The sequence below is a fragment of the Boleophthalmus pectinirostris genome, unplaced genomic scaffold, assembly GCF_026225935.1.
Source record: "Boleophthalmus pectinirostris isolate CB_2022bp ecotype Guang Dong unplaced genomic scaffold, ASM2622593v1 HiC_scaffold_1, whole genome shotgun sequence".
NCBI classification, from domain to species: domain Eukaryota; kingdom Metazoa; phylum Chordata; class Actinopteri; order Gobiiformes; family Gobiidae; genus Boleophthalmus; species Boleophthalmus pectinirostris.
The window spans coordinates 23,599,123-23,618,591 of record NW_026570970.1 but is presented as its reverse complement, the minus strand read 5'-3'; the positions used below and the strand labels follow the sequence as shown (position 1 = coordinate 23,618,591).

General features: G+C 37.6%; 1 protein-coding gene across 1 annotated transcript in view; it reads right to left on the bottom strand.

Annotated features, from left to right (window-relative positions):
• Positions 1–19,469, bottom strand: part of LOC110156208 (receptor tyrosine-protein kinase erbB-4-like) — a 259,988-nt gene that overhangs the window by 87,022 nt on the left and 153,497 nt on the right. Inside the window, exons 4-6 of the mRNA XM_055148800.1 lie at positions 9,919–10,050; positions 2,143–2,148; positions 2,032–2,097 (exon numbers count right to left, since the gene is read on the bottom strand). Of these exons, the coding sequence (XP_055004775.1) occupies positions 2,032–2,097; positions 2,143–2,148; positions 9,919–10,050 (204 nt within the window). The remainder of the gene's footprint in view (positions 1–2,031; positions 2,098–2,142; positions 2,149–9,918; positions 10,051–19,469) is intronic.

Below are 19,469 nucleotides of genomic sequence, written 5' to 3'. Positions count from 1 at the left end.
CTATTAATTGTTCTTTTGCGTATTTATCATAAGGTTTTTGATTTATTTAGCAGCATATGAGAAATTGCAAATTTACTGAGGTTTATGACATAAAAGTATGAATGCAAGTCGTGTAAAAAAAAGTCTGTACAATAATATGAGCCCTAACTCCTGTGAAGAAGGAGTAATGACATTAGACCAAGTGAGGATGACCACACAGAGGGGGATAACATGGACCATCTCCTGTTGCTGGACTCTATACTAAACTATTCTAGTCTCAGTGGTGACTGTGTGGAGCAGGAAGCCATTAGAGGGAGTGAGGGAGGCTCAGCAGGACAACTAGTTTTAGAAGTGCTCTGAAGCTACCAGCTGGAAAGGGTTTTATAGTGACTCAGACTGTATGGACATGTGTTTACTACTACTTCTACACCAACAGCTATTATAACTCCTACTACTACAGTACAGAATTACAGCTTCTGCTACTTCTACACCTACTACTACCTCTAGAAATAATTAGGGGTGCACCAGTATGATAATGGTAGCAGATATCAGTGCGGACACTGAAAACAATTGCTAGATTGGATATAAATATATACATATACATATATATATATACATATATATATACATATACATATATATACATATACATATATATATACATATATATATATATATATATATATATATATATATATATATATATATATATATATATACATATACATACACACACACACACACACATATATATATATATATATATATATATATATATATATATATATATATATATATATATATATATATATATATATATATATTGGTTCATCTGAAATCCTCACTGGACATATACAATGATGTAGTAAGACTATTTAGTGGTTGTAATAGGCCCACAAAGTCTCAAATTATTTTTTTTACTTAATTAATTAATTAACTTATTGATACAAAGCTGTTCTGTAGTAGCCAGGCTGATGCCACCTAATGCCTCCACTCAATTTCATTTCTCTCCAGCGACTAGGTCAGGAATCGGAATACACTAGACGGTTTGTTACATAACCAAATAGCAGCAATTGGTAAAATAAAGAAGTACCCGCCTACCATTGAGATTGAGAGCACGAATAGTAATGTTGCAAGGTCAGATGGTTTCCACAAAGTGAAATCGGCTGATGAATCAAGCTAGTTCTGTAGTTACTTGAGGGATAAATAACAACTATATAACACATTTGGATCAGTTATGTCTTATTTTATTTTTAAATAAATGCTGTTGTCAGTCTTGCACTGGCAATAGTTGTTATCATTTTTCAACAGATCACAGAAGTTATACTATTGGAAATGGAAAAAGCTAGATCCCAAGTAATAATGCCTGACATATGAAATGCAAACTTGACAAGCCTCATAAAATCATTACACTATAGTCATTATAATTCACACCACACTATTCCTAGCTACAGCTGCTCTGGATTTCACTGATGGAAAGTCTACCAATCTGTTTCATCAGCTCTTCCGACTCCCCCATCACTCACAGTCATGCACAGGCAAGGTGAGTGGAGCGTCTTGTCTAAGGACACAACAGCAAAACGGTCAGAGCGGGGTTGAATCACTAACCTTTGGCTTGGTGGATGAGCAGCCTAACCTCTGAATCATGAATGTAACCTTTTGTTTAGTAGAGACTGGCAATTCCGGGGTTGAAATTATCCAAATGATTCTAATGAAGGCTTATGCAGTTTAAAAAACACACTGGAGTATTTCTTGTATTACCACATGACATTGCAAAGTGGAACAGTGTTATGTGCTTGAGAGAAAAACTCCTAAAGCCTCAATATGCAGGATTTGTGGGAGAAACTTGAATAAAACAAAACACAACTCTGGAAACAGCACAGATAATACAGGCCCTTTAATATCCAAGAACAGGTCATGAATGTAACGCAGTGAGCTCTGAATAGTCTCTTGTTAACAAACTGACAAAAACTGGGCAAGCATAGAACTGCATTTGAGTAAATTTTAAAATAAATAATCATTAGGTTAAGAATATTGTCACAAAATACTCACAGCTTTGGCACTGGTCCTCTTTGGGCCCCCAGCAGCGACCATTGCAGGAGCGATGGCACTTCTGACCTGAAAATAAGAACACAAATATCATTATTAGTTATACGTACTTACGGTGGACTGCAGTGAGAACACATTACATAGGCAGTACACAGTGTGGCCCAGGAGCTGTAATTTCCCACAACTCTAATGAATGAGACATGTCATTTCCAAGAGATAAACAGGTTTAGTTTAAGTGCTGTTCCAGACATCATGCGTGCGTCACTGAGGTGGTCTTGGGGCTGTGAGCGCATGGTAATTATGGTAATTGTGGACATGTGCAATAAAAGTGTGTAAAATATGCAGGCACCTCAGCAAATGAGTGGGTTGATAATTATATAATGGGTTGTTATTAATAAATCTTAAACGGTCTACGTAAAAGTAACATTCAGGTTGATCATGTTAAAGAAAATATTAAATAGATTTGAGCATTTTCGTGTTCACTTTATTGGAGTTACTGGTAGAGGCAGCAAAGATATCTGTCACTCTCTCTTTCTTTCTCTCCATTTATTTATCTTTATCCATTCCGGATAGGCTTAATAATAGACTCGTAATACATTCCACACATTTTTATATAGCTCTTTTCCACATTCAAGGCACTCACAGCACACCAGTGTAAGCAGACACCAAGGAAGAGGTGGGTTAAGTGTCTTGCCCAAGGACACAACAACAGCATTCATCATCTGCGGGAGCTTTTTTTTTTTCTCAAAGTTTGAAGCAAAAACTACATTAATCTATACTATTCCTCTACGTATCTATAGTGTGTGCATTACAGGTTATGTAACAGAGCAGATAAATAGTGTCTCATCTCGTCTGACTGGTACAGACTGTTCCTTTGTCAGTAAAAGCCTAAAAGATCCAACCACAGTATAGGCGCTTCTGTACTTTCTTGAAAAACGGTAATATCTATCTATCTCCATATGGGCACAGCAGGAGTCCAGCTGGGAGCAGGTTAGGCTAAATGCATCAAAGTAGATAATCATAACCTCTCGGCTGTAGCCTAGGCCTTTTTTATACTTGGACGACTTAATTGAGTGTCTGTAATTGACCGCGGGGGGAAGTGAGCTGGGTAAGTGCTGTCCTCTGTCCATCAGGCTCTGCATACAAGGATCTGTTATGTCCCAACACACACCAAAAAACAACACAAGAGTTCACAAACATTTCATTGTACAAAATACAGATACAGATATAAGTGACCAGCTTTAAAACCAACCACAAACTTTATGAGACAAGGATGTCAAAGACAAAACAAAAAAGAAACAAAGACAGACACAAAACCTTTAAATTTAGACTTACTGTTTTAAAGAAGCGAGAAAAAGGGATATCTTATAACTGTATGATATATTTCACAACAAATATAAAATATTGGACATATTAAATTTTGACAGCACCCAATCAAAATAATGTAATCATCAGTCATGTTTTGACAAAATTGAGTTGTTTGTATATTTCATGGCTCCAAACTCTTCTGCATCTGTAGGTGTCATTGATTCAACAGAGTTTTACAGACAAAACACTTTCACCCTGAGTCATCTTCTTCACTAAGGCGATTTGTGCACCATAGAAACTTACTGTAGCCTCGCTAAAATCTATATCTTTGTTCTCTCAAAGCAAAATATGAACTTCAATTTGTCTGGGAATGTTAGTTCAGATTATTTCTACCTTGTCTGCTCTAAACATAGATTTAGTCTATTATGTGAATAATTACTTTTTCTCTTTTTTCCATCAGATTTCTGTGTAAAAGTATAGGAAAATAATGCAAATACAAGGAATGTCAAGAATTATGACTTTCACAGTCAGTTGTAATTAAATATGCCTGTGTGGCTGTTGTAAGTATTTTATTACCAATATATGATACAAATTAAATTTACATCCCAAATAATTTTAATGAAATGTATTTATTAATGAAAAGTTTGATTTTATGAAGTTGGTCTTATAAAGGTTTGGCAATTTATTAGACAGTGTCAACAAAGGATTTTAATAGATAATGAATCACCAATGATGTAACAATAGTGACATCACATCACAATGTTTTTCCTCCCAGCATTTATAAAATGGAAATTTGATCCGTGGAAATAACTAGTTTGTGCTCCCACTGATTTAATGTGAGTCAGTGTGTGACAACAGTCAGCAACATCACATCACCAGTCACACAGAGACACAACAATCAGAAAAAAAATAATTGATTATATTTTGAAATTTGAAAATAAAATGTATTTTGATTGTTTTATTTCACTATTTGCACAGAAGTTTGATCTTTAATGAGAAACAACAGAACTCAAGTTTAAAACCAAATAACCGAATAACTGAAGAAAATTCAGCACGCAAATCTCCCAAGTTATTATTATTATTTTTTTGTTATACAGTATGGTAGGTTTTTTTTTTTTTTTTTACTATACATACTTGATGACAGCTCACACAGAACTCAATAGAGTAAAAAATCGAATGACTTTTTTTCTTTTTTCCCTGAAAGGGTAAAAAAAAAATGACTTAATGTAATTATGTTATGAAACTAAGAATTGGATTAACATGTAACAGTTCTTGAAATGAAAATGTACTTTATAAACTGAACAATGCCTCTGCAGATTTCTGTTTGCAGCATTTTTTATAAACCACTAAAGAAAATATCAATTCACAAAATGCATTTCAAAGCTATTTTACGTGTTAATAAAATATAGCTTTTTTAGATTTGTAGTCATAATTCTCGTACACTGTTACCAAGTTCTTCTCTTATCGCTCTATAAGTGTCCATCCGGCCTTTTCCACCTCATCTCCTCTACTGGAGTGAGCAGCACTAGAACTACCACTTTGGCCATGGTTGAGAGTGGGGTCGGGAACCTTGACTGAACGTACAAACAGGATAATAATATAAATGTCACACAGTTAGAATCTTGTCTGACAGAGCACAACATAGCTCTATCTCAGTGCTGTCTCTCCAAGTGCAGTCATTCGTGAAGTGAAGTCATACACAGGTTTTTATTTAGTGACCAAGGACTCCTCCTCTGTCTCCACTTATAAATTCTGTCTGACCTGAAATAAACCCGAGTCTACTCCTTTCACTGCTCATATTCTTTTATAGGACACTTACAGGTGAATAAGGTAAAGAGGTTTATCACTGCAGGATTTCTCAGCTGTATCTGTGCCTTCAAGACAAAATATTTTGGACGTTTTAAAGGGCTTGTCCTCATCTTTACAATTTTGCTATATTTTTTAACAGTTTGCAGCAGTCCAGTGTATTATTATTATTGCACTGTGAATAGAGACAAGAAATTATTAAAGTGTTAAAGTTGCACAAGGTAACTTTTCTTCTTCTTTCTGCAGTCTGTCACCAGTTTAGCTCCATGGAGATGTCGCCTGGAATGTTCTACAGTATGGCGTTACACTTACTTATTTCTACAGAGACAGCAGGTGACACCATAGGGCCAAATGAACAAATTACAAATCAAATCTGTGGAGAGGCGAGCCCACTCACGGTAAGAATGCAACTTTTTAAATCAATAAATAAACATGTTATTGAGTAAATGCAGCAGGGATGCGTTAAATGCCATACCGGGACATTCCAGACAAAACAACAACATTTCCATGGAGATTTTTGTTGGGCAAAAACAGATTAAATATGCATAAGGTTTTAAAATAATCCCATATTTTAACAGAAAAATATGGCACAATAATAAGTCTGTCATTTATAAGCAAAGAATTAAATTAAGATGATGGTGTTAATACTGGATTACAGATTAGGAGACCTCTTGATCTTTTGGCAGTGCATAGGATTCTTGCTCAATAATCTGGATAAATTTGGGGGTGAAGGGACAGCAGGGAGATTAGGTAAATGTTAGGATGTGAGTATAACAGCAGAATAAAGTAAAAATTCTAAACATTTGATCCATTAACGTTCGGCAGGCTTTTTATTCAGTGAAATGTCAATACTAAATCAATAAACAAGAACAACTGTACTTTCTTGAATATTTTCCTTCATGAACTTTTTATATACTTTTATTGCAAATACATGAATAAATAAATACAATTCGATTCAAATGATGTGGAAATCGTCTTAATCTTGCACAGATGGGCATACAGTAATCAATATACAGTAAACCTAATTTGCTCTCTTTATTTAACATAGTTGAATGTTTGTTTATAAGGTTAAGATGTTTGTGTACATCTCAGCCAATCACAATCCTTATCGATGAAAGATCACACATTTGTTGTTTTACATTTTCTAAGCAATAATATAATAGTTAAAAAAAACAAACATAAATTTTAATATTTTCTGTTGAACATCATAGCTATTGAGTGTGACAATGCAGACTATTACCACAATCATTAAATGGAATATGTGACCCTGACTTTGACAGTATATGCCCATTTGAATCTTATTCATAAATGCATAATTTCTTTGCATTGGGAAATCAAAGAAATGAGCCTGGGGCTGGGTCGAGGGTGAAGCAGGCAGACCGTCTGAGCTGGAGGCAAGGTCTTCTTTATGCTCTTCTCTGTTCATTTGGATTACTTTATAATATAGACAATGTGTACTGTCAGGCTTATGCTGTTTATAATACTGGAGATCTGGCAGCTGTGTGTAAAATAAATCAGGTCTAAAACAGATTATAAAAAATAAGAAGCCTAAAATAAATCTAGGACTTAAAGGTGTCACATGTAACTTGTCTGGTGGAGGGTTTTTGTCTGGAATATTCCACAATGTGGAATTCAAACTTGTAGTTGCAATTATTCAATCCAAGGTCTTTTATTGCTTAGAAATACCTTGAAAAACATGCATTCTTAAATAAGCAGGCTTGCCTCTTCACAGATCTGACCTGTAACTTGATAGTGGGACTTGATTGTCACCATAAAGAAATAGGCATTTAATGCCATACTGTGGAAAGAAATAACATCTCCATTGAGACAAGCAGATGGCAAAAAACTCTACTAGAAAAGTTACATAGTGCACCTTTTTCTAAAATACTACACTTGCACTGTAAATGATCAGAATTTCAAAAGCTGCTGAATACCACAAATGAGCCTCTGTGCCACTAGGGGCGCCCTCCTCAAAGTCTGAAACCCAGCGCTTAATGGTCATGACGAAACAGCCTTAAGAAACAACAACAACAGCAACAGCAGACTTGCTCATAAATGTCAAACAGCTTAAGTGCTAAATGAAAAAGACAAAGGCGAGTGTGTTTGTGGGCTAAGACAGTCTTTGAAAGGCAGGGTGAGGGGAGGTCACAGATTACCTCATGTTTCTCTAATGAATGTATGCATGTGCCACCTTAAAGCCCCTTGGCTGCAGCTTACTGCTTCATTTACATGTTCAGGACAATAGGAGCCTAATGTTGTTATGGTCACAAAACTGGGTCAATGGGTGATCTGCAATTGTAACATTTGCTCACAATCAATATTGGTGTAGAGAAAATACTTGCCTGTAATTATAATAATAGATGAATTATGTTAAAATGGAAGCCCTATAAGTTGTAATCATAACTCAGTTCTAAAAAGTTCTACACTGAATTTAGAAAGGAGTGATGCGTTATAACTAGAGCCCGACCGATATGGATTTTGCTGTGGCCGATATGAAACCGATATAATGGAAGTTGGAGCTGCCGATAGCCGATATAATCGCCGATATATTTAGTGATGTAAGAATTCACTGTAAATGTTGAATTGTTAAAAAACTTAGGTTTGGCTCTGGTGGATTTTAAATTGGGTTTATTTAGGCAACATTTATTGTTATTCTGCCTCTTTACATCATATTTACAGACAGTAGGTTGACTTAATGGCATTTTTGCATCACATTCTAGACACTAGTGATGGGTATTCCAGTTCTTTTTAGAAAACCGGCTCTTTTGGCTCAGCTCACTAAAAGCTGCTGGTTCTTTTGGCTCCCAAGTGGCTCTTCAGATTGTTTTGTTGCAAGCAGGACTAAAGCACGTCTAAAGCAGGACTGAATCAGGACTGAACCAGGTCTAAACCAGGACTGAAAAAGGACTAAACCGGGACTTATTTATTTTATGCTAAACTACAGTCAAATATGCTCGTTTTTTTTTTTTTTTTTTTTTTTTAATCCTACGTACACGCAAATTTCTCAAAGTTTCATTTTTAGCCGCTGCCGCTGTCAAACCACGAATCTGCACGCGGCGTGAAGAGAAAAAAAGTGAGAGAAAGAGAAAACACGGCTCCCAATAAGGATCAGGCTCCCGTCGTTCCCTTTAAAGAGCCGGTTCTAAGAGTCATTTCGTTCGCGACGGACCCATAACTAGTAAAGAAAGTAGCGCTATTAGCCTTTAGCCATAAATACGTGCGCGCCGCGGTAATTAATTATATGCGCAAATGTCATAATTCACACGTCTATTCACAGCTCATTTACATATCAGTGCAGGTCCAGTAGCAAATATACGGCCAATATAGTCACTTTAGAACAGACCAATAGAAAACAGTCTGTTTATGTGCGGGAGCTACAGCAGCTAACCCATAACAAATGACAAAAACTAGCTTCAGAGTCGACATATTTCCAACACTCACCGCTCATACAGGCTCCTCCTCACATCACAAATCTGCACTAATAAATGTCCTTTTAATCCAGACTCAAACCGATTGTCCGTAAAAAGAATATAATCTCAGTGTTTGGATCTGTGTCTGCAGGTGTAAACAAACACACGTGAGTGACGCGACTCTGTGGTGTGTTCAGGGACAGTATGGACACACACAGACAAATGACTCCGTAGATAAATACTGATGTGGAGCCACATATTAGGACATTTATCTGTCTGTAAATTGGATTAAATGAACAGAATGTAGAGAGTCTAAGCTTTATAACGAGGTATAACATGCCCACGTGAAATATCGGCCCCTTTCAGCAAGCATATCGGCCGATAGCCGATATGCCTAAAGTTGCCCATATCAGCCGATAATATCGGCCAACCGATATATCGGTCGGGCTCTAGTTATAACACCATTTTACTTTAAAAGTGCACTATGTAACTTCTTGTTGGAAGGCTTTGTTTTCCATTTACAGGCAGTGTTTAAGGCGACAAAAACGCACACCACAGACACAAGGAGAATCTTATGAGATTTTAAATCTCCGATCACAAAGAATACAGTGGGATATGTTTCCGGACCACAGGCTACACAGTTGTGAGCGCATTTGCAACAGCTGTTTCCTGTATAGAGTAAAGCCACTCCTTTGAGACTCTTAAGTGTTCAAAAGATCAGAGCACTGCATTTCTAGTTTAGACACATGTTATTATTATTTGTGAAATGTAGTGCAGTACTTCAGATACATGATTTTTAAAGCATAAAAGGTTGGTGACAAAGTACACAGGAGGTAGAGTCACTATCGCGAATCTGCTTCTTCAACTTGATTCGTGCTCTGTGTCGATGTAAACAGACACATGTGGGGAGCTACTCTTGCCTTTTTACTTTTAAAGAACACATCAAACTGGATTAAAAGCGCCGTTTTGTGGACTGGGTGTCATTATTTGCTGACAAATTCTATGGATAATGTAGATGAGATGCTGTGGTTTAAATTTACAACTTTACAAGAGGTGAGTAATAATTATTTTCGCTATTTTCTGAGTTTGCATCTTGCACCTCTGTGTCTGTCACTCCGTCTGCCGTTGTTGCTTTGTTTGATTGGCTGCTACCATAGCATTGCTGATGTTTGGTGGTTATGATCTGACAGAGCAGCTCAGAGTCACATTGACACCACACACACGAGGAGAGCAGAGGCTTCAAAATCGCATACGAAGACACAAAGTCGGGTCACACCTCCCTGAACTCAGGGGGAAAGAAAATCACAGCCAAAATCGGGCAAATTCTCTTGTAGTGTGAGGCGGCCTTAAGTGTGATGTCACTTACATGCCACACTGCTGTTGGTGGGCACAACCAGAGAATAGGCTCCAGGGTTCTTCACAATATCCTGCCAGTGGATGGTGTCTGCATGGCACAGGAACTTGTTCTGGTCCACGTAAACTCCTCCACTCAGGATCTCTGTGGAAAGAAACAGAAGAGAAGTTACACAATTATCTGTAGTTTATATTGTGGCTTTGAAATAAAATAAGCTTTGGGAAGGAACATTAAATAAAATTATTTCTGGCTAAAGTTTGTGACATGTAATCTAAAGTACACTGCAGATAGAAATGACATTATTAAATGAATGGTGACAAATCGAACATGGTGTCATTTATAAAGTGATTTAGGTTTTTTTTACCTTCAAGGCACTCATATTCATATAACATTGTATGCAGACACTGAGGGTGCGGTGGGATAAGACTCTTGCTCAAGGAAACAAAGACAGTATTCATCTTGTGTGAGCTGGGATCAAACTGCCAAAGTGTGGGTAACTCTACCGCTTTATATCAACAATGTTTATGCCAGAAGCAGGATTCAAACCACCACCTGAACTACTTCTGCCCATGTAAGTATCAATCAAGTCTTAAAGATGCACTGCGTAAGATTTTTAGTGGAGGATCTGCCACCTGCTGTCTCCATGGAAATGTCATTGCTGCATCTAGACCAGTGTTTCCCAAACTTTTTTTCAGGGGACCCATATTTTAAAAGTCACAAATCTCTGTGACCCAAGTTAATAGACATTATTAGTAAATCACAAAATAAATCTGAGACCATTACTGAACATTAATGATGATAGTTTATTATTAACTGAGTGATCGTGTCTCTCTGATCAATTAGTATTACCGTATTTTTCGGACTATAAGGCGCACCGGATTATAAGGCGCAATATCAATAGTGTTGAATTATCTCATCTGTTTTCATACATAAAGCGCACTGGATTGTAAGGCGCATTAAGGGAAACAAACGGACGACACTTGAGACTTGAGAATTTTTTATTACCTATGAGGCCGACTCAAATATAGATTGAGTAATAATGTGTTAAATGCAGCTTTGTGCACATTTCTTTATGTTTTACAAAAACAAAACTTAAAACCACTTGGCTAATTTGCATAAACTATAAGTGATTTGAAAAAAAGAACATGACTCAGTGGAATATATGTGAAAATCGGTTCAAGGTCAGTAAGTATAACCAGAATTAATACATAAGGCGCACCGTGGATTTACTCAAGTTAAAAACAGGACTCAAGTTTTAAACAAGGAAACACAGTAATCAGTATTTCCCACCCACAGAAAATTAGGTTAGGCAAGGTGGCGCAGAGATTCTGTGCACGGAGAAAAAGTGAGGAGTGGGGGGGCGCACAGAGACCTACTATTGCAGACCTACATGCAGATCATGATAAGACCACACCCCATTCACATAAGGAATTAGAGCAATAGAAATGCCCATAATGAATAAATGCTAGATAGACATGTTTAAAGTCATACCATGGAACATTCCAGGCAAATCAGTAACATCTGTGTGGAGACAAGAAGGTGCTGGACTCTCCATCAAAAAAGTTGCGCAGTGTACCTTTAATGTCTGAACTTAGCCATAGCACTTTGACTGTTATCATAGAGCTGATACTTTTTTGCGTCATTAGATAATTTGACACAATTTCTAAACAAAATGCTTTGCTGCAGCATGGTTTTTATTGCTGTTAGGCATGGGAACTGCGTAATCCAAGGTTTTTCTTTTCGCTCCAGAAATCAAGGCGGAGAAAGACGAAAAACAGGCGTAGAGGAACGAGCAGGCAAACAGACACAAAATGAATCCCAGTAGCAGATTTGCATTATTTACACAGCTTACGTGTTCTCTATCTTCCTCCAGACACATTACCAACACAGGGCTGAAACTGATGAGAGGACTTCCTACCAACAGTGACCACCAGCTGCCAAAACGCAATATTGTTCCACAAAAGCTCCATTAAATGATACTCTGTGGATAATAGGTGAAGCTGGATGCATTAGCTCTCTGACTTTGCAATTCTTCAGACCCCATCCCCAAACTTCTCTATCTTTCCCTGTGTGTGGTGTGAGCGGGGTGGCGAAATTAATCCTGGCTCTCACTACAGGAGGGATATCGCTTGGCTAGGAGGGTCTCAAAATTCAAATTGTGTGCCCAATGTGAGACCGAACTCTGGCAGAAATGGACCCAAACAACGGAGTATAGTTTTATTATTTGGACAACACAATATAATACAGTAAGTTACATGGGAAAACAAAAAATGGCGTCAACCTGTATCTCGTACAATTGAGGATAAATTGTTGAAGTATATATTGTACATAGTACTGAGGATCAATAGAGATGTGGGCACTAAGGTACAACAGTAAGGGGATTTACAAAAGACATGCCATTCATCCATACTGTTGTAAATGGAGATTCACCACAACCTTAGAAATTGTGTACATTGTAGACTTGGGGTTCAGCAATGTTTTCTTTAATTTTACAATCTGCCTTAGCTCTTGTTTACGCTCTTAAATCAAACTGGAGTTGTGGGAGCCCAAATAAGAAAACAAGAAACAAGGAGTAGAGTTGAAAGAAAACAGTTCTAACTTGGGCTAAAATAGCTTGTACACCCGTAGGTACACACATGCAATGCGATGAAGAAAAAAGGCTTCTCTTCAGGATCTAAGTGGGGAGATGGGGAGGCTGAGAGGGTTGGTGTTTTGCTGATGTGGTGAAAATGGTCCATGCTAATACTCCAGCTAGGCACTAGATACTACTGGTCCATACTACTACTCCAGATAGGTACTATACTAATGGTCCATACTAATAATTCAGGTAGATACTAGATAGTAATAGTCCATACCAATACTCCAGATAGGTACTAGGTCAGGGGTCACTAAATTTTTTTCTCTGGGGGCCACATTATCACTCCTGACTGTGATGGGTGGCTAGCGGTGGGTTGGGGGGTAGGCCGAGGAAGGACTACATACTGTTGAGTAGCCAGTCCACCTTTCATCCGCTGAATCCTATCTTTTCTCATTTGTCTGATATGTAAAGAAAGTGTGTTTCTTTACAAAAAAGTGTGTTTCTTTACATATCAGACAAACTGCACGGTCACTGAAGAAAAAAATAATTGGTCGTCCACTGTTCTTTGAAAACTCTGCTCTCTGTCAACTTTTTGTATTTTAACATTAGCCATTTTGCTGTCCTTAACTACACTACAATACAGCATTGACTGTCACCGTTTGATCTCAAGCTTGTCAGATGATGAAAATTTGGTGGCAAATCTGGTGGCAAATGTAAATACATCATATAATTATTTAAATATAAATACTTCACATAAATATATATTTTTAAATGAAAAAAATCAACAAAATACAAGATGCAGACATGTTATTATTTTCCAAAAAGTAATAAAAAAAAGGCCATGACAACTTTTGAGGATTGCCTTATAGGGCCAGATCAAGTGGTGGGGGGCAGAGGGGTTGTGGGGTGGCGAAAGGTGAGAGGAGGGCTGGAGTCAGACCATGGGTCTTATTTTGATGACCCCTGTACTAGATACTAATGTTCCATACTAATACTCCAGATAGGTACTAGATGTGAATTAGTTCGTGGCTCAAGATGGCTCCTCAGTGCTCCACTGTGGTCATCAGCTGACAAGTTGCCCTGAGGCACTGACAAAATGAGAGGTAAAAGTTCTCTATATGTAGAAGTCTTCACATGTACAAAAAGGCATCAGTCTTTAAAATATGTACACTACCAGTTGGACAAACCCTCTCAAGTTTAATATTTTCTATATTATATAGACATACTCAAGACATAAATATATATATAATGCAAGCTATATGGAATTATTTAGCTAAGATTTTATTATTTTATTTTGAGTTTATTTTTTGTTTACCACCTTCATTGCCTTCAGTGAGCATATGCAATGTAAATAATCACTGGACTAAAAAGAAATGAAAAGTGTGTCCAAACTTTTGACTGGTAGCATAACGTGGGGTTTGCCACATGCTTGTCTCCATGGAGATGAGACTTTGATTAAAATGTTCCACAGTAAAACATTCAAGTTATCCATACTGAATTGATTTAATTGCATGTACTGTATTTTTACAAGTCAGGCTGGCACCACCTTGTGCCTCTGCTCAATTTTATTTCTCTCAAGCAACTAGGTCAAGGATCAGAATACACTAGATGGTTTGCAAGAACCTCGGAAGTTACAGACCGTGCATCGACCAATCAGAGAAGAGCTGTGAAGCCATGATGTCAAACTCAAGTGCCTGTCTGGGTATTTTTTGTGATACAGCACAACAGTAAACAAAACGGTTGAGATGGATGTAGATGAAGCCATACATTCTGTGTTGGTAACGCTTAACGAAATCGAGGATTTACAGCTGGAACAAAGAGAATGTTTGCTGAATTTTATCAAGGAGAAAGACATTATTGCCCTACTTCCTCCAGGATTTGGCGCATTACATACGGCATGACCAAATAGGAGCAATTGGTTAAATAAAAAAGTACCCGCCTACCATCGCACAAACGAATCCTAATGCTGCGAGGTCAGACAGTTTCCACAGAGTAAAACAGGCTAGTCAGGTTTATTTTTTATTGTTATGAACATGAACAAAAAAAATTTAAAATCATACGAAAACTCAGTGAGCACTCATTATAACACAATATCAGACATTTCACCTTTCAATCCCATTCCCATACGTTCCCATAGCTTTCCCAACATTTTCTCTCTTATTTCAACACATGTTAGCAATACTTTCATTACTGTTAAATGCTTGCTTTGCACATTAGCTACAGTTAGCGGCCAGGGGCAAATCAATGGTTAAATCCTGTTGTTGATTGTTTAGCGACTGGAGGAAAAACGCCTTAATTAGTTTGTGGACGTGGCTATGGCTGGTGCATCCCAAAAAAAGACTTCATCATTATTCCTTATCCCGAGAGCAACTCCGAGTGTAGCTTATCAGACACCTTCAAGAAGCCAATGTAATATCCAGCGTGCATGACCGTTAGGAAAACAATATGAAATTCACAGAGGCAGAACAAATGTATGCAGGCAATTATTTTGATGGTAAGAGCTTGTTGTTGTGAGTTTTTTCCCCTTATTGCAGAGCGGGGATGAGTTTGATTAAGAGTGGGAGGCAAATAGGAAACCAATGATCAGAAAAAAAAACATATTAATGAGTTTGTGAGAGTGAATTAATAAGCCTAGCGTGAATTGTTTAATGAAGAAAGATGTCGAACAACAGACGCATCAAAAATGACTGAGCTTGCTGTAATGTTGCATGGTGGAGATGCATTGTTTAAAATGCACAAATATGAGCCTAAAGGCGTCAAATAAGAATGTGAACTGAAAAAGAAATAAACAGTGAACAATAGGAAGAATTTTAGATGATGTATATACTCAAAAGAAAGTAAAATGCATTGAGCTATACCTGAAAAAATGTCTACTACACCTGGATCAAAAGTCGATTAAATCAACACTATGCATGTTATCTCCTCAGTGGGTTTACAAAAGTAGATTAAGGGCCCATATTATGCTTTTTTCTGATTTATGTTTTAATGTTGTTTCCTCATCAAAAACATATCTGGAATTTTTGGTTTGTTCACACATGTTTAACACACAAAGGCTGCATATTCAGGATGAGTTCTTCTCTCAAGCAATAAACACTCTTTTCCACCTTGTGGTGTCACGAGGTACACCTTCACTAATTTGAACAGTTTCAGAACTGGAATTACCAGTTAAAAGGTAAAAGGTAGTTAACATGAAAACTACCAGTACAGGACATGACAAGGTGAGGCGCATTTTGAGCTTTGGAGATATAGACAGATGAATAATAAAGGGTAACTCAAACATTTGTGAATAAAAGAAAACACATGGGGGCGCTTCTGGCTCCATCAACTCTGCTTCCTCTTAACTTTTCATTGGAAAATTGTCTCCCCTCTGCCTTTAGCTTCTGCAAGTGAATCTTGTCATTTTTGGTCTTAAAATGTTCGTATTAACTCACTGTACATGAACTTGATGTTTTTATTTCACTATTTTGTATGTACATAGCAGTCCTATTCCTAAAATGAACCTGGCTCCAAATTAATTCATATAACTGCTAGCCTCATGAGCTTCATTTGACTGGAGCTCTATGAGCAACGTTGCTCTCCCTTAGTTCACTCCTTTCTACAGTCCATGTATGAAACACACTTGGATTCTAACTGAGAATATCATAGACAGTTTGATTTATGTTGGAGAGCAGCACTGTATATTAAACCCATTGTACAGACAGTGAGAAGCCAGAGCAGAGGGACCATGAAGGTTTAACTTGGGGTCCCTGTTGTCTCATTGACTTCCACTTGGTTTGGGCTGAGTGCTTGGGGCCGGGGAAAGCAGGGGGGAGAGTCAGTGAGGGAGGATGAGATGCATTCTGGGTCAGAGAGGCTAAATGCCGGAGTGCACAGCCTGCTGCACAGCCCAGCAGAGCAACAGGACTCATAGTGTTGCTAGGTTACAAAACTGTAGACTGATAGACACTGAAATAAGATACAAAGAAATGGGGCTCAAAAACTCAAAATGCCATGTCCAGCACAGCTGCTAGTGGGCCATTACTTGGGGAAAAAGAAAAAAAAGTGAGGAAATACTTGAAAATGGCTATGAATGCTAAAACCTTTCAGGAATATTGTTTTCTAGGCTTTCTCTCAATATTTGGTTAGAGAATTGACTTAAAAACATAAATATTACAATAGAAAGCAGATCCAGTGGTTCTCAACAAGCTTGTAGAGTGGACAGGATTTTCAGTCAGGCTTTAGAAAAATGATTTAAAAAAAATCTTACAAGAACGACACAATCTTTAATAATAAAAGTACATAATAAAAGGTTTTGATTTCTTTATATCTTATAATCAATACTTGACCAGAATTGTTTTATTATTTACTTTAATATATTGAAATTATTACTTATATTTGGATTTATTTTATGGCTTTATCATAATCAAAGAATGATCTTAACACCATGGTGACACAATTGACACATTAGCAAACACTGTCAAAAAAAGATCATCTGAAAACTCAAAATCAACACAAGCATTCGTCCAGTTTAGAAGTTTGATTTAAAAAAGAAAAAGAAAAAAAAGGTGAGAGCAACTAACTGAAAAACTGTTGACTAATGCAAGCTAGCTCATGACTGTAATTTATGTGTGAGAGACCACAAATCAGCTCACTAAACCAGCTCTTTCTGATCAGATTGTGTAAAAATAAAGCAGATTAAACTCTAACAAGCCTCAGATGGAGCAGTGCTTATAGTTAGCATCACCCAGGGAAAATATCAGTATAATAATTCTTAAATATACATGTGATTAACAGGGACAATGTGCATGTATAAATATCTATTAAAGTTACTGTTTGTGAGCCAAAAACATGTCACAGATTATAATCCTCTGTACTGCTGCCATGCACTGGGACTCTGCAGCCCTCTGAGAAGACCAAAGTTGAAAGTGTCTTGCTGTGCCATCAGAAGCCATCATGTCCGACAGGCTCAGAGCTGTTTGTTTCTCCAGATGTGAGGAGCGAGGATCAGTGGCACCGCTCTACTACAGGTGAGTCCTCCCCAATCCATCATGCGCTGGAACTGCAGCTGTCAGCCTCCCTGCTCCTCTCTGCAGGCTGCTCCGCTGTGTGCAAGACAGCTCTAAAATGTTCAAAGACAACTCACTTTTTAGTGTGGAATACTGGTCTTGTCATAAGAAATAACTTCATGAAATATGTAGTGTCATGAGGTACAGGATAAAGTGAAATCTTATTATAGTCATGTTTTTAGAATTTTGAATATTGGCAATTTAAAAAGTTTTTGTGAATAGGGCAAAATCATTGGCTGCGAAAGTGAGGTTACAATATACAGGTTATGCTAAGTACCTGAATGTTATTTTTTGTATTTCAAACTGTTCTCTGGATCACAACTATTATCACAGTTACCGTAATTTCCGGACTATAAGCCACTACTTTTTCTCACACTTTGAACCCTGCGGCTTGTATAACGATGCAGCGAAAATGTGGACGAATTATTTGTTTGGCACATTGTCCATTCATATATACGGTCTACGGTTTGGCAACACTGTAGATGCGCGTAGCCTGAGTGCAGAAAATGACGCTGTCTGTGCAGTTCACACATGAAGGTGCGGTGTTTGCTAGCAATGTTATCAGCACACTAAAACAGTTTATCGCTGTGTGATAAAATAAGTTATGATGCTAAATGAACCTTAGTGAGGGAGATATGTCTTATCCGTATGTGTTAAATGTAGGTAGGCGTGCAAATGATGAGAAGAAACGTCTCAAACTTTAGCAGCCAGACATCCACTCATATCTGATTGACAGAACTAGCCCCGCCCCCTGGAGAGCCTGAAATCTGCTGAAATCCTACAAGACACTGACATGATACAGACACAACAGTGGCTCTTTCTGGAGGAGACATGCACCGTATAGCGCAGGGAGAGACGGCGGTGATGCGCCGAGGAAGGTGCTGGTTTGATTGTGTTTTGAACAGTTTGCTCTTCATGCGCAAACCTTCCTCATGTAAAACACACAAAGAAATGTAGATGATGCAGTTTTTAAGTTAAAGGCAATTGATGTGGCTGTCAAAGAAGAAAATCAAGCTGCTGAGCGTGAGCTCGGCATCACTGAGTCGATGGTGGACAAAAGCTTTCAGAGGCAATAAAAGCAGACGACCCATACTTGAAAGCGTCCTTGAAGACGTGGACACCTGTGGCTTATATTCAGGTGCGGCCCATATATGTATCATTTTAAAATTTAGGAAAAATGTTTTATATTCACTTACTTAACTTATATTCAGGTGCACTCAATAGTCCAAAAATTATGGTAAGCATGAATAAAAGACATACTTAAAAGGTACACTGCGCAGTTTTTCTGGGGGATGGTCCACCACCTGCTTGTCTTCATGGAGATGTTATTGCTTTGCCTGGAATGTTCCATGCTATTACTTTAAACATTCGCATCTCATATTTATTCATTACAGGTGTTTCTATTGCTCAAAAATGCAATAAGTCTCTTTGTGAATAGGAGCAACTCTCCACAGATCTGAACTGTAATGTAGTGTAGTGCTGTAACCTGCCTGTCTCCTTCATGATAGATAGGTTTGATCTATACTATTGAACATTCTAGACAAAGCAAAAACATTTCCATGGAAATCGGACGCAGTGTACCTTTAAGAAACAGTTTTTAACATAATAATTGGCGTGTTGCACATTCAAAATTAAAATCAAACCAGACCACAAGCAGGAATTTGCTTAATTTTTCCTCAGTGTACATTTCTTTTATATCGAAGACCTCTAAAGGCAATGTCCCTTTTGACTTCCTCAGAAAAAAAAAAAAAAAAAAAGGTCCATTGAAATATCTATTAAAATGTCTTATTATAAATCCTAAAGTGTGCAGTGAATTATGGCAAGCTTCAAAACTCCGTCAGCTTCCACTTCTCATCACCATAAGGTCAACGGTTGGAGCAGCACTCGGAGGAAAAGCATGCAATTTTAACAGCATTAACAGAGTCACTGCAAAACGGTGC